Source organism: Narcine bancroftii, chromosome 6, assembly GCF_036971445.1.
Source record: "Narcine bancroftii isolate sNarBan1 chromosome 6, sNarBan1.hap1, whole genome shotgun sequence".
Taxonomy (NCBI): domain Eukaryota; kingdom Metazoa; phylum Chordata; class Chondrichthyes; order Torpediniformes; family Narcinidae; genus Narcine; species Narcine bancroftii.
The window spans coordinates 90,666,896-90,681,317 of record NC_091474.1 but is presented as its reverse complement, the minus strand read 5'-3'; the positions used below and the strand labels follow the sequence as shown (position 1 = coordinate 90,681,317).

General features: G+C 41.0%; 1 protein-coding gene across 2 annotated transcripts in view; it reads right to left on the bottom strand.

Annotated features, from left to right (window-relative positions):
* LOC138736330 (anthrax toxin receptor 1-like) overlaps positions 1–14,422 on the bottom strand; it is a 71,503-nt gene that overhangs the window by 24,482 nt on the left and 32,599 nt on the right. For both annotated transcript variants that reach the window (XM_069885660.1, XM_069885661.1), the window contains exons 10-15: positions 13,427–13,525; positions 10,878–10,947; positions 4,107–4,185; positions 1,797–1,892; positions 890–928; positions 39–134 (exon numbers count right to left, since the gene is read on the bottom strand). In XM_069885660.1, coding sequence (XP_069741761.1) covers positions 39–134; positions 890–928; positions 1,797–1,892; positions 4,107–4,185; positions 10,878–10,947; positions 13,427–13,525 — 479 coding nt within the window. The remainder of the gene's footprint in view (positions 1–38; positions 135–889; positions 929–1,796; positions 1,893–4,106; positions 4,186–10,877; positions 10,948–13,426; positions 13,526–14,422) is intronic.

Sequence of the window (14,422 nt, the reverse complement as noted above, 5' to 3'; positions counted from 1 at the left end):
ATATTTCTAAAAGTAAATATTGAGTGAATGTTTGGAACCTCCATCCTTTTAATTCCACCAACTCCTCTTCCTCCATAGTATGATGCGTCAACAGTTGGCCATTTTTTCTTCGCCATGGATTCTTCATCAGAGTCCTGCAAAGGGACAAAAGACAGTTGCCAGATGGTGGAAAACCTCACTGGATGTTCTGCCAAACACTGAATCAGTTTAAGGGAATATCAAAAGTGTTCTTCAATTTCAAATAAGCCGTAACTAAAAACCAAGAGCATCTTCACAAAGGAATCCTGTGTTCTGCTTGGAACTTTGTAATTGAAGAAAAAAAACTAATACTTGGCATTTAACATCCGCATTGATTCATGTTCTATTCACATACAAATACAGGGCAACAAATTCTGATAGGTCATGCCAAACGAGTCATTATGTGGGGATAAATGCTATATTATGCTTCTGTCTTCCGCATCTCAATGTCATCAACGCAGAAACACAGACCTCCCTGTCACTGTTGAAGGATTTTGATCTTCAGTCCAAATACTACACAGAGACCCACTTCAGTAGTGCCGTGACAATGATCTTTACCAAGTTCGATCTTTGACCCTTGACCCAGTTTGCACAAGAGGATGAGTCTTTTTTTGTCTAACTCAAACCCTTTCCTGAAATGAAGGCATATTATTTTGATGTTCTTTATGGGTTTAAACCGACCAACTTGAAATTCAACACTGCCTATTATGACTGCAAATGATATGCTTCTTGTCAAGAATGTCCTTTTGTGGTAGTGCCCAGAACAGGATGTGCACTTATATATTCAGGTGGTGTTAATTGCCACTATAGGATGTTTCTTTATATTAGAATTACTGTTGTTAAATAAATGATTGACGATCGTATTACTTACATCCTCATAGACTGGTGGAGGTGGTGGCTCCTTAATCACCTAAATAGGAAACAAAAACCATTTACAAATCAAAGCACTGTTCTTATTTTGAACAATGGTAAATTTGAATACCTTTTTTAAATTCACTTTTACAGGAAACATTGTATTGCTTTTGAAGTAAGGCATGACTACTTCATTCACATTGTGTGTTTTCAAATGCTAATAATAAATGTGCTTTATTGAAAGAAATAAACAGTTTTCTACTAGTCAGTTTATTTTACAATAGTTCCCACTTTAATCACACACACAACAGTAGGCACTTTTACACAGCCGCTGAGAGGCAGAAAATTTCCGCAAAATCTTCCGCTTCGCTGGCAGTGGAAAAATGTCCTGACGGAATTCCATCCTGTAATTTTTACACCAGGACCCCTACACAATTTTTACCGAGTGGCTGCAGTGTAAATTGACCATGGGATCTCCGTAAGAAACTGGGCTAATGAATACGACATTCACCCTCCGGCAAACTCTGCCACACAGGAAGGCAGTGTCAAAGTGCTGCGTAAACGACCACTCCGGAGGTAAAGTATGCACATTTTTTTTATTTACAGAATATTTCCTACATTTCTGTGTAAAATAAAACCCATTAACTGTGATCAACAGCAGAATGGGTTTCAACTTTGTGAGATGCATTAATCTAATTCAAAACCAAGCCCACAGTTTAGCCTCTCAAAAATGAAAATCTGCTGTTGATATCTACAGTTAAAATGAATGCTTATATATACAGTTTAAATTAATGCTTTTTTATGGAAATAAAAGATTATTTTAAAAATTAGGCAGAATTATGGGAAAAATGACCAATTTTCAGAATAACGTGCAATAATTGTGAAACAGTAATATTTAATAATTTAAGAATGGAGTGGAAACTTACCACTGTGCAACATAATGGCCAAAACCACCACATTAGGATCAACGCCAACAGAAGGAACAAAACTAATAGGACGATTAGAAGGATTATTCCATCAGACTGAAAATAAAAAAAAATTAGTAAGCAAATATTTGAGGTGAAATACTGTACAGCATAACATTAATTGCAACGTAACAAAACTTGTTGAGCAAGGTGTAGTCACTTATAGGGCATCGAAATGCTTAGTGTTCAGAGTAAATGAGGAAAGAGGAAAGAGGTGCAGGTGCCACAAGATTCACACCACCAGGTTCTCCCCCTCCACTGTCAGACTCCTCAACAACAAACTCTTACTTTTACACCATTTTTTTCTCTTTCCGAATTGCACATTTGTTTACATTTCTTTATTTGTCACAAGTATATGTATCTTCGAGTACAGTTTTTTTTTCTCCACTACCAAGAAGTGGTCATTCTGCCTCACCCCCAGGAAAAAGAATCTCAGGAATGTATGTGATGTCACGTGTGTACTCTGACAACAAATCTGAACTTTGAACTTTAAATGGTGAAAATATAGCAAGGAAGAGGTAAAGAAACTTACTCTTAGTGAAAGAAGGTAATGAGAGAAAATAGTTGAAGGTTCCCCAAAAAGGAATACAACAAGTTTTGTAAGATGACCAAATCTTCCAGCTAAAAAGATGAAAGGAAAACAGGCAGAAATAAGATCAAGACAATATTACCCTGCCTTAACCAAATGATCGAAGAAATAAGGAGAAATGTTTTAAATAAAAAAGCAAGGTGCTAACGATGCTGTAAATCTGAAATAAAAAGAACCATGGGCCATAGCAGGGATATTCACCAGATCTATGGAGACAGAAATATTTCAGGCAATACAGCCCCTGATTATTTCTGGGATGTTGATTGTTTCTACCTCCATAGATGCTCATTTATCTGCTGTGTCCTCAGCATTTTCTGCTTTTCATTCAAATTAGCTTCAATGCTGAGCACCAAAAGAAAGCAGCAATATTACCAGTGAAACGCGCACGTATGCAGAGGCCGTGATAGAAGGACGTACACAAAAAGCGATGGAGAAACTCAGCAGGTCCTACAGCATCTGTAGGAGGCAACAATATTTATAGATTCATATATTCCACCCTCTGCCACAGAGGGTGGTAGAGGCAGATTCGCTGATTATGTTCAAGTGGGCAAAGGAGTTAAGGGTTATGGGGATAAGGCTGGAAAGGGGTACTGATGGTAGTGATCAGCCATGATCTGTAAAATGGTGGTGCTGGCTTGACGGGCCAAAGGGCCTACTCCAGCTCCTATTGTCTATAAAACCAAAGTTTCGGGCCTGAGCCCTACTTTGACGACGGGCTCAGGCCCAGAACTTTGGTTACCTCTCTGCCCCCGAGAGATATTGCCAATTAAATTTCAATGCAGTTCATTAATTACTCTACTAAATACCACTGTTAATTTTCTCAATCAAATCTTCTAATGGGAAGGGAAGAACTATCAAAAATTATTGCACTAGAGCAGTGGTACTCAACCTTTTGCTTTCCACTTACATCCCACTTTAAGTAATCCCTGTGCCATCGGGATTGCTTAAGTGGGAAGGGAAGGTTGAGAACCACTGCTCCAGACCCAATTGTTACTGAAATATTTTGCTTGAGAAAAATCGTCATTGGCCCATTTCCTTTGGAGTTATGAAACCCTGCACATAACGAGTCAATTAGGTACGATTAAAACAATGGTTTTCAAACCTTTTCTTTCCATTCACATACCACCTTAAGCAATCCCTCACTAATCATAGAGCACCTATGGCATAGGGAATACTTAAAGTGGAATGTGAGTGGAAAGCAAAAGGTTGAGAACCACTGATGTAGAGGCTTGTTAAGCCTTCTTCCAGTGGAATATTTCTGGAGCTTTCTTTACTTGTGTGATTTGCACATTGCAAAAATCCATTGCAGTGAATTAGGGGTGGTAGAGTTAGCACCACACTATTACAGCATCTGCAAACAAGACCACGGTCTGAATCTCGCGCTGTCTATAAGGAGTTTGTATGTTCTCCCCCAGTGGGGCATGGGTTTTCACCTACCATTCAAAAATGTACAGATGGTTATATGGGTGTAAATTGGGCGGCATGAGCTCATGGTGTGAAAGAGCATGTGCTTTATATCTAAATTATATTTAAAAAAAGTATAAAAACAATACTTGTTTAATGAATGCAATGTAGGGCAAATTTGACCTTATTTTTGCAACCGTGTATATTATTTCCTTCCCAAATTACTCTGATGAGAATTTAAATATCCTTTTCTTTTGCATGGCCTAAAGCACACTTACACAATATGTACTGGTGATACTGACAGAGCTGGAGATGAACGTTAACCCCTGGTTCATGCTGACTTGCAGGTAAACCACCCTGAAAGGAAAACATCAACATTGATTTGTAAGGTATCACTTTTTAAATAGGTTCAAATTATATTTAATTTATGCAAACATCTAATCTGTGAATATAATACCATTAGAGATTTTTTTGTACTTAAATGTAATAAAAAATATTGAAACACTCCAATGAGATTTTGGGGACTTGTACAAGGTCCAGAGGCTTCAATATTATTCCCTTTTACACTTACAAAATTGCTCTTACCTACAATTAGTCAAATATCGAAAACAAACCACAAACTCTTATTTATGTTGCATTTTCTGCTCCAAATCTCTTGAGCATCAACCTCACTTTTTAAAAAAATAAATTGCAGACCAAATTGGGAAGCAATTTATAAATGACCAGAGCAAATAGAAAATATACTTTTGAACTTCCTGGATTGGAAAATAAGTCTCACGAGGCAAGGTTAGCAGAGCTGGGACTTTTCCAGAGTCGACTATCATCGGTTTTGCATGGGCTTTGGACAGCCCATGGAGGGAGCTGACGGAGAGGTTTTTATTTGAAATCCTGTGACTGCGGGATCTGTGCCCAAGATGGCAGCGTCTATTAATTGACAGTGGCCATGAGGGACTGCAGAGTCCGGGGAAATGGAGGACTGGAGCAGGGCACCAGAGGATGGGAAGATCACTGCGTTCCTCCCCCCTTGGTCTGAGAAGGAGAAGAGGAGACGACTCGTGGGTACAGTGACCATGGCGGCGGACCAGTGAGGGGGCTCTGCGTCTGAGAGTCCAGTACATGCAGCGGGCTGATGGTGACTTGAGACAGGGAACCCATGGGCTGCTGGAGACTGGTGTTGGGAGTCGTGCTGGGCTATGGGCTGCTGGAGACCAGCTCGAATTGGCTGGAGGGGAAGCCAGGTATCGGAACTGGGATGCGAGAAGGTGCTGAAAGGTTCCTGACTGTGACGGAGGTTCAGATGTAGAGCTCGGGTGGCCAATAGTTTGCACTGGACTCAATCTGGCTGCGGGAGCACTGGAGGAGAATCTATGGACACTCGGGGACTCTCTTTTGCTTCTCTTTTTCTCTCTCTCTCTCTCTCTGCAAGTCTGACTGTAAGATGCACTTAGGCAATTCCTGCTGGTGGCGAATCTGTCTGCCTTGCAGCAGGCAAAAAGAAATACAGTTTTATTACTATGATAATAAATTGAATTTTCCTCTTCCTCTCTTTGGAGCATAGAAGGATGAGAAGAGACTTGATAGAGATCTACAAGATTATGAGATGCATAGATAAGGTGGACAGCCAGCACCCGTTTCCCATGGTAGGAATAACAAACACTAGAGGACATATTAGAAAATGAAAGGTGGGAAGTTTAGGAGTGACATGAGGGGTGAGTTTTTTTTAAATTATACAGAGAGTTCTAGGTGCCTAGAATGCTTTTCTGGTGGGGGCTGAAACATTAAGGGCATTTAAGAGACTCTTAGACAGGCGGGGCTGAAACATTAAGGGCATTTAAGAGACTCTTAGACAGGCACATGGATGGATGAAAAATAGAGGGTTATGGGGTAGGGATGGTTTAGTACTTTTTTTTCAAGAATGTACGGGTTGGCACAGCAGCGAGAGCCAAAGAGCCTGTATTGTGCCATAGCATTCTATGTTGCATGAAACAGATTTGGTGGTTATAGTTGAGATAAATGTTGGTTGGGTTATTATGAGAACTGCATTGGTCTCCAAATTTAAATCAGAAGATTTCTGGATGTATTTGGAAAAGCAGAAAATGTATGGAGTCAGGTGGCATGCTTCCACAAGAGATGACTTGAAATATTAAAGAGATCTAACTTGAAGTTTCTTCCCAGCGTGGGCTTCACGTGGACTTGACTTACTCAGAGAGATTCACACTAGGTTTTGCCCAAGGATGTCTGAAGATCACTGTAAAGACTTGCATCTACCTGAGTGGGTACATGCCCTCTACATGTCACGGAGCGAAAGCAAATATGCAGGTTCCCTCAATATTAAGTATACTGTTGGCAGTATGACTTACTGGGGTAAAGTTGTAGTGACCAAATCTATGGCACTGAGCCTGGGCCTGTGGCTCAAAAGGGCAGGAGAGAGAAAAAGTTAGATGTTTTGAAAGGGTTAGGAAGAGAGATAAAAGAGGAGGAGGGGAGTCGCATTACTAATCGGGAATAGTATCACAACTGCAGAAAGGGAGGATGTTTTGGAGGGGTTGTTCACTGAGTCAGTGTGGGTGGAAATCCAAAACATGAAGGGAGTGATCACTCTTTTGGGGTAGTCTATATGCCTCCAAATGACCCTTGTGTCACTAAAGCGAAGATGAGTAGCAAATTTTGGAATGGTGGTTATGGGAGTCATCATCTTCCCTAATGTTGACTGGTGGTCCTTACTGCAAGAGGGATAGATGGGGCAGAATTTGTTGGGTCCACCCAAGAAGTATTCCTGTCAAGCCAATTAGAGGAGAGGACGTATTGGATCTAGTATCGGGTAATGAACCTGTTCAGGTCACAAATCTCTTGGTGGGGGTGGAATTTGGTGACAGTGACCACAACTCCGTGACCTTTAGCATAATCACAGACAAGGATAGGAGTAGACAAAATGATAAAGCATTGAATTGGGAAGGAGCTCATTATGATGAGATAAGGGCAGGAACTGGGTAAAGTAAATGGGAAACAGATGTTCTCGGGGAAAAGCACAGAAGGAATGTGGAGGATGTTTGGGGACCAGTTGTGCAGGGTTCTGAATAGGTTTGTCCCACTGAGACAGGGAAATGATGGGAGGATAAGGGAACCGTAGATGACCAATGAGATGGCACAGCTCATGAACAGAGAGAAGGAAGCACACAATGTTCAGGAAGCAAAAGTCAGGAAGGACTTAGCTAAAAGGAGACATGAGAAGCCCTTGGCAAGTAGGATTAAGGAAAACACCAGGCACTCTCTGCAGATCAAGAGGATGATTAAAGTGAAGGTAGAGTTGCTTAAGGAGAAAAGAGAAGCAACATGTGCCTGGAGGCAGAGAAGGTAAGAGAGGTCCTAAATTCACACTTTGCTTCAGTGTTCACCAGAGATAGGGACCTTGGTCAATGTAGAACAAGCTTATGTGCTGGAACAAGTGGATGTTAAGAAAGTGGAAGTGCCGGATCTCAAAAACATTCAGATTGATCAATCTCTGGGACTGGATGAGATATACCCAGGACACTGCAGGAAACGAGAGAAGGGAAGAGATGTCTGGGGTGACGGTAATAATCTTTACGTCCTCCTTGGCCACACAGGAGTTGAGATTGGCAAATGTAGTCTCCTTGTTTAAAAGAAGTAATAGGGAGAGTCTTAGGAATTCTAAACCAATGAGTCTTACCTCAGTGGTGGGAAAACTATCGGAGAGGATTCTTTGGGATAGGATTTACAAGCATTTGGAGAAGTATGGTCTTCTTAGGATTAGCCAGCATGGTTTTGTTAGGGGCAGGGATGGCTCATGAGCCAATTTGGATTTTTTGAGGAAGTGACAAAAGAAATTGATGAAGGTGGATTGATAGATGTGGGGATAATGGATTTTAGAGAGGCATTTAACAAGTTCCCCCATGATTGACTCATGAGGCATGGGATCTGTGAAATCTTGGCTGCGTGGATTCAGAATTGGCTTCCCTGCAAAGAGCAACAGGTAGTAATAGATGGAACATATTCTGCTTGGAGGTCAGTGATTAGTGAAGTTCTGCAGAGATCTTTCCAGCTCTTTGTGATTTTTATAAATGACCTGGATGAAGAAGTATTGGGATGGTTCAGTAAGTTTGAAGATGACATGAAGGTTGCAGGTGTTGTAGATAATTATTGTAGGTTACAACTGGATATAGACAGGATGCCAAGTTGAGCGGAGAAGCGTCAGATGGAGTTCAATCTGGTAAGTGTGAAGTGATCCATTTTGGAAGGTCAAACTTGAAGGAGGAATATATAGCTAATGGCAGGATTCTTAACAGTGTTAAGGTCCAAATCCATAGATCTCTCAATGTTGCTGCGTGGGTTGATAGGGTCATTAAGGCGAGCTATGGTATGCTGACCTTCATTAGTCAGGGAACCATGAGGTAATAAAACTGGTTAGATGACACTTGGAATATTGTGTTCAGTTCTGATTGCCTCTTCCCAGGATAGATGTAGAGGTTCTGGAGAGGGTGCAGAAGAGAGCTACCAGGATGTTGCCTACATTTGGAGAATGTGTCTTATGAGGCAAGGTTAACAGAGCTTGGGCTTTTCTTTTTGGAGGGAGGATGAGAGATCTGCAAGATTTTGCAACATTTATGCAAGGTGAGGGCTGGAATGTTTCTGGCAGATGTCGGGATACGTTCTTTTACATAGAGAGTAGTGGGAGCTTGGACTTCATTGCAGGGGAGTTGGTTGAGGCTGGAACATTTAACATACTCTTAGACAGGCATATCTTTGGCTTGGCTTCGCAGACGAAGATTTATGGAGGGGTAATGTCCACGTCAGCTGCAGGCTCGTTTGTGGCTGACAAGTCCGATGCGGGACAGGCAGACACGGTTGCAGCGGTTGCAAGGGAAAATTGGTTGGTTGGGGATGGGTGTTGGGTTTTTCCTCCTTTGCCTTTTGTCAGTGAGGTGGGCTCTGCGGTCTTCTTCAAAGGAGGTTGCTGCCCGCTGAACTGTGAGGTGCCAAGATGCACGGTTTGAAGCAATATCAGCCCACTGGTGGTGGTCAATGTGGCAGGCACCAAGAGATTTCTTTAGGCAATCCTTGTACCTCTTCTTTGGTGCACCTCTGTCACGGTGGCCAGTGGAGAGCTCGCCATATAACACGATCTTGGGAAGGCGATGGTCCTCCATTCTGGAGACTTGACCTACCCAATGCAGTTGGATCTTCAGCAGCGCGGATTCGATGCTGTCGACCTCTGCCATCTCGAGTACTTCGATGTTGGTGATGAAGTCGCTCCAATGAATGTTGAGGATGGAGCGGAGACAACGCTGGTGGAAGCGTTCTAGGAGCCGTAGGTGATGCCGGTAGAGGACCCATGATTTGGAGCCGAACAGGAGTGTGGGTATGACAACGGCTCTGTATTCGCTAATCTTTGTGAGGTTTTTCAGTTGGTTGTTTTTGCAGACTCTTTTGTGTAGTCTTCCAAAGGCGCTATTTGCCTTGGCAAGTCTGTTGTCTATCTCGTTGTCGATCCTTGCATCCGATGAAATGGTGCAGCCGAGATAGGTAAACTGGTTGACCGTTTTGAGTTTTGTGTGCCCGATGGAGATGTGGGGGGGCTGGTAGTCATGGTGGGGAGCTGGCTGATGGAGGACCTCTTAGACAGACATATAGATACAAGGAAAATCCAGGGATAATGTACAGAAGGTTTAAATGTTAATTAGCTCTATATAATTTGGGTGGGCCTGTAATATGTCTATATTTGTGCCTTACAAATGTCTTTTTCATAATTCAATTTTGGATTAATACTGTCACATGAAACTGCATTTGGTTTTGACCTGTTGAAGTTGTTCATGAATGACAATTTGTGGGCTTCAGCAGAAAGATATTTGGGCAAAATTTTACTTACTATTAAAGAACAAATCTCAAAAACATTAACATTTACATCACATTCGACCCACTGATCCCTCAGAACTATTCTTCCCCCTTAAGCTTGCATTATTTTAAAAAAATTTGTTTTGTGCTTTTCCATTTATATACAATTGAGTTTGCCTCATAGCGTCCCGGGCTAAACATTCCTTGCTCCAGTAAATCTCCTTACGAAAGCACTTGCTCAAAGTTTTTTTTTTCTTGTCATTTTTATGACATTTTTAAAATTGCTGATCTTTCATTACTGAGGAATGTTCTTTCATCGTTGACCTGCTGACCTTCTTCACATCAAAACAAAAGGCTTATTAACTTCATATTTAACATTCTTTCATCTGGTGAAATGAATGCAACCTTAAATCTCATTATTTCTTGATCTTTTAAACAGCATTTTGTTTGGTTTCAATATCCTTTCAATAATGACTCAGAAAATATCCTGATGACTCTAATGTATTCTTACTTGTAAAGGTAAAGGTTCCATTACTGTCACATAATACTATATTTAGAATGTAACACACATAAAAATTATTTAACTTGGTCAACCAAGATAGAGTGTCAGCACTTTGTCTCAGAAATGAGGCCCCAGTGAGGAACAAACTCGTGACCCCTGGTTTACAAGGCCAGTGCTCTAACCACTGAACTATCAGAGCCTCTTCTGTAATACTTCAATTATTATCCTAAAGATAACACTAGCTTTGTATAACATTGTCTATCTGGATTCACAATTTAAAGACGTGATATATTTGGACCTCTATGTTTATCAGATTCTGGACTCGGCGAGTCCTTAGTAGTAAGCAGAAACACTGAGGGATACTGATAAGAGAACCTTCTGGCCCACAAGACCATCCCATCCAAATACACCAATTAATCCACAAACCCTGTACATTTCTGGAGGGTGGGAAGAAACCAGAGCACCCGGAGGAAACCCATGCAGACACGGGGAGAGCGCACAAATCTCCTAACCGACAGCACCAGATTCGAACCCAGGTCTCCGGTGCTGTAATAAGCAGGGATAACTCTGACCGGGATCGCTGAACAGGAATTATTTTTATCTTTATCTTTACTTCAGCAAAGACTGCAAAACTATTCTGGCAATAGTATAATATTAGTGATTTAACATGATTCAAAATTCAGAGTGAATTACTCACATTCCAACTTCCTCCATCACTGGAGCAGGGCAGAGTAAATAATTATCCTCCACCACAAGAGGTTTCTCCGCTAAAAAACGAATAAAGACATGTTTAGTGATAAAAATTTGTGTTAATTTTGAATATTCCAAAAAGCGATCAAAAATGCAGTATGTTCTGGTGTAAATTTCTGTTGAATGAATAGAATTGGGATATTTCACTGATTTAAAGGCTATATTTATTAAACCTTTAAGATGGTACTGTTACGGAGCCCAGAGGACCCCAAAAAGCAGCAGCAATAGATATGCACCACGACATAGGTTTACTTAAACAAAAGTTGCTCTTAATTAGACTTGTACATGAAAACAGAATCAAACATGAACTTATTACTATCAACTTACTTAACCTACTTAACCCTCCTCTAATTCTAAGTGCACGAGTGTGTAAAGTGTAGAAAAGTTCCTTGGTTCACAGTCCAATGTCACTGGTTGCAGGCAATTCCTGTACTGTGCACAAAAGTTAGCATTAACAAAGTTTACCAGGCTTTGGTGCTTAACAGGCTTTACGTTTATTTCTTGAATTTAAATTTTTATGCAGACATACAGGCTGCCCAAATACCCCATTTAACCTATGACCCCAGTACATTGTGGCAGGTGGGAGAAAACCAGAGCACCTGGACAAAACCCACACTGACACAGGGACTGCGTGCAAACTCCTTACAGACAGCACTGGATTTGAACCCAAGTGCTGCAATAGCGTCGGGCTCACCACTGCACTAACCATGTCACCCACACTTCACGAACAAGCCATCTGTTTGACACTTGCTTGCATTTTAAGAATGAAAAGAGATTTCAATTTTAGTTTTCCCGTGAAAGTGCACAAAGTACCATTTTTCCCACAAATTTTATCTGTCCCATTTCTTGCCCAGCCACTTAAATCCGTTCACAGTGCTTAACAAGTGTCTAGTCAAGCACTTAGATCACCTAGGTATACTAGTGCTGTAAAGATGGGATTACTAAAGATGGGAGTCCACGAGGTAGCAGCAATATGGTGGGGTGAATGGCCTTTTTCCATGCAGCTAGATAACAACAAAAGACTTTGACAGATTGTCATCATACCAACTATATTGGCCTATTGGATCATGGACAAGTAATTCTTAATTAAGTTGAATAGGGAGATATTCTGCCAGTAAATAAAGAAAGCAGCTTAGCAGCAGCCATATGAAGAAGATATTTACAACATTCAATAATTCCACTGAGCTGAGGAGTTGTTTGCTATTAACTATATAATGTTCAATCCCTTTGACAGCTTCTCAGCAAATGTAGGGGTCCATACCTGCAATCAACAGCATCTAAATCACGGGTGGCAATCTTTTAATTTAGACGTACAGTATGGCCATTTCGGCCCACGCATACGTACCTGGGAGTGTAGGTTGTTGATTGGGCGGCCCGGACTCGTGGGTGAAATGACCTGTTACAGTGCTGTACGTCGAAATTAAAAATTAAAAGGTTGCCCACCCCTGATCTAAATAATGTTTAAGTATAGGATGAGAAAGTGACGTAACATTTGTGCCCAAAACTGCCTGGTGCAGGCAATCTTCAATGAGCCCAAGTGATTTGTTAGTAGATTCCAGACCAGCACCTGTAAGCATCTTTAAGTTTCAAGCACCAAGTAAAAATTAGCTTGGCAGAAATATTAGCCTTGATTGAGAAGTATCTACCAATAATAACAAACTCTTGTTATAATCACAAAAATGTGGAAAAACAAGAGGGTCAAAAAAAAGAGCATTTTATAACGTTAATTGTCCTTTTTCATTCACATCCTGCACTCTGGAAAACAAGTATTCCCCCCCAGTATTTCCATTGCTTACATCATTGCAACGCTTCAACTGACTTGCCAGGAGGTAAAAGCTTAGGAAGCCGCTGAAAAAATATTCCTCCTACCCTCAAATGACCTTGCCAAGACAAGCATAGCTTAGCTTCTGGAGGATTCCTTCATGGAAATGTCAGTCAAAGCTGGGCTTTTTTTTCCCCAAACTGGGTCTCAGGACTTTTGTGATATTAGTCGGGGATTACTTTGCAATCAGTTTAACGATGTTCTGACGAACATCAAAACAAAATGGGACCTACTGATTTTACTGAATCCAGAATTGTCCACACGCCAGATATTGAAGATCTGTCGGGTTATGCATGGCATTGCGATTATCCTAACAAAATGGAATTCTCAATATATTCAAGAAACATTAATGCATCTCAAAAGCCATTTTAGTTATAAGTTGCACTTTTGTGACAAAGAGAATATTTCCTTTTATGCTCCTCATGAACATTGATTTCAGTCTCACATTAAATCCAGACATTTCATTATCTGGATTATAAATAGGGCTTGGAGACGTGTACATTTGTGAAATCTGAAATGGTAATCGCTTGATTCTAGGTTACTAAATTACTTTGCCACCCTGTCTGCTAATTTCAACAATAATTAGGTGTGAATCATCAGACGCAATAGAGTAAAACGATTTAAGAAATCTCAACAATAAGACTGGTATCGTCAAGATTCAGAACTGCACTTACTGATCACCTCTGTATTATTCAGCATGAAGCTGCAAAGAACTTGATCGGCACTCCGTGCATGGGAAAATCCATTCCCTCTCACCACAACCTGATAAGATTCTGTAACGTAGTAACACAAACATTACAAATGACTGCTGGCACGGTAGCCAACTGTACATTCTTTAATTCCATAAGTTTATACAATGCAGACATTTGTATGGAGGCATGTTAGAAAATGCATCACATGTGAAGATTAACAATGACCTGTTAATAAAGACACAAGACCAAGTTTGAACACACCATGTAGCAATGGATTCTATCCAGTGCCTTGCTGCTGGAGCTCATTGGAGAGCCGCTCATCATCTCAGGGGCAGCTCCAGGTACATTGGGGGGTGGGCGCTCTGGGCACGTTGAGGAGGCCACACCTCCTTGTTGTTGTTTTTGGTGAGCTTTGCATCTAAAAAATTAGCACTGCATCCCTGATTCTATCCCCATCTCCAGTGAATGACCGTAGGAATTAATGTAACCAATGACCTCTATTGTGCTTCCTTGTGATGTATTGATTTAAACATATGGCGACATTCCCAGTTGAACTGAGTATTTTAAGCAAGCAAGTTAAGACGATGAATTCCATTTTCTCCACACTTTTGCGTTTCTTCTTGGAATAAAGCAACCTCTTTTGAATACAAGATCACCTTAGCACTTATTCAATGGTTCCAGTATAGCATCAAATTTAAGGAGTTAGGACATTGGTTTGAATGATTAATTGAGTACACGTTCTGATTTAATCTGATTATCAATGACCTCTACGTTTTCATTTTGCGTTTCTTCGCATTGAGACGACCACATCTGTATACATTTTAGTTCAATGCTCCCGAACTCAGCACAACATTGCCACGCGCCAGCGACCAGGGCTCAAAACTGTCTGGCGCCGTACGCCTCTCTGTGTCTGCACGGATTTCTTCCGGGTGCTTCAGTTCCTCCCACTCTTCAAAAATGTACAGGGTCATAGGTTAA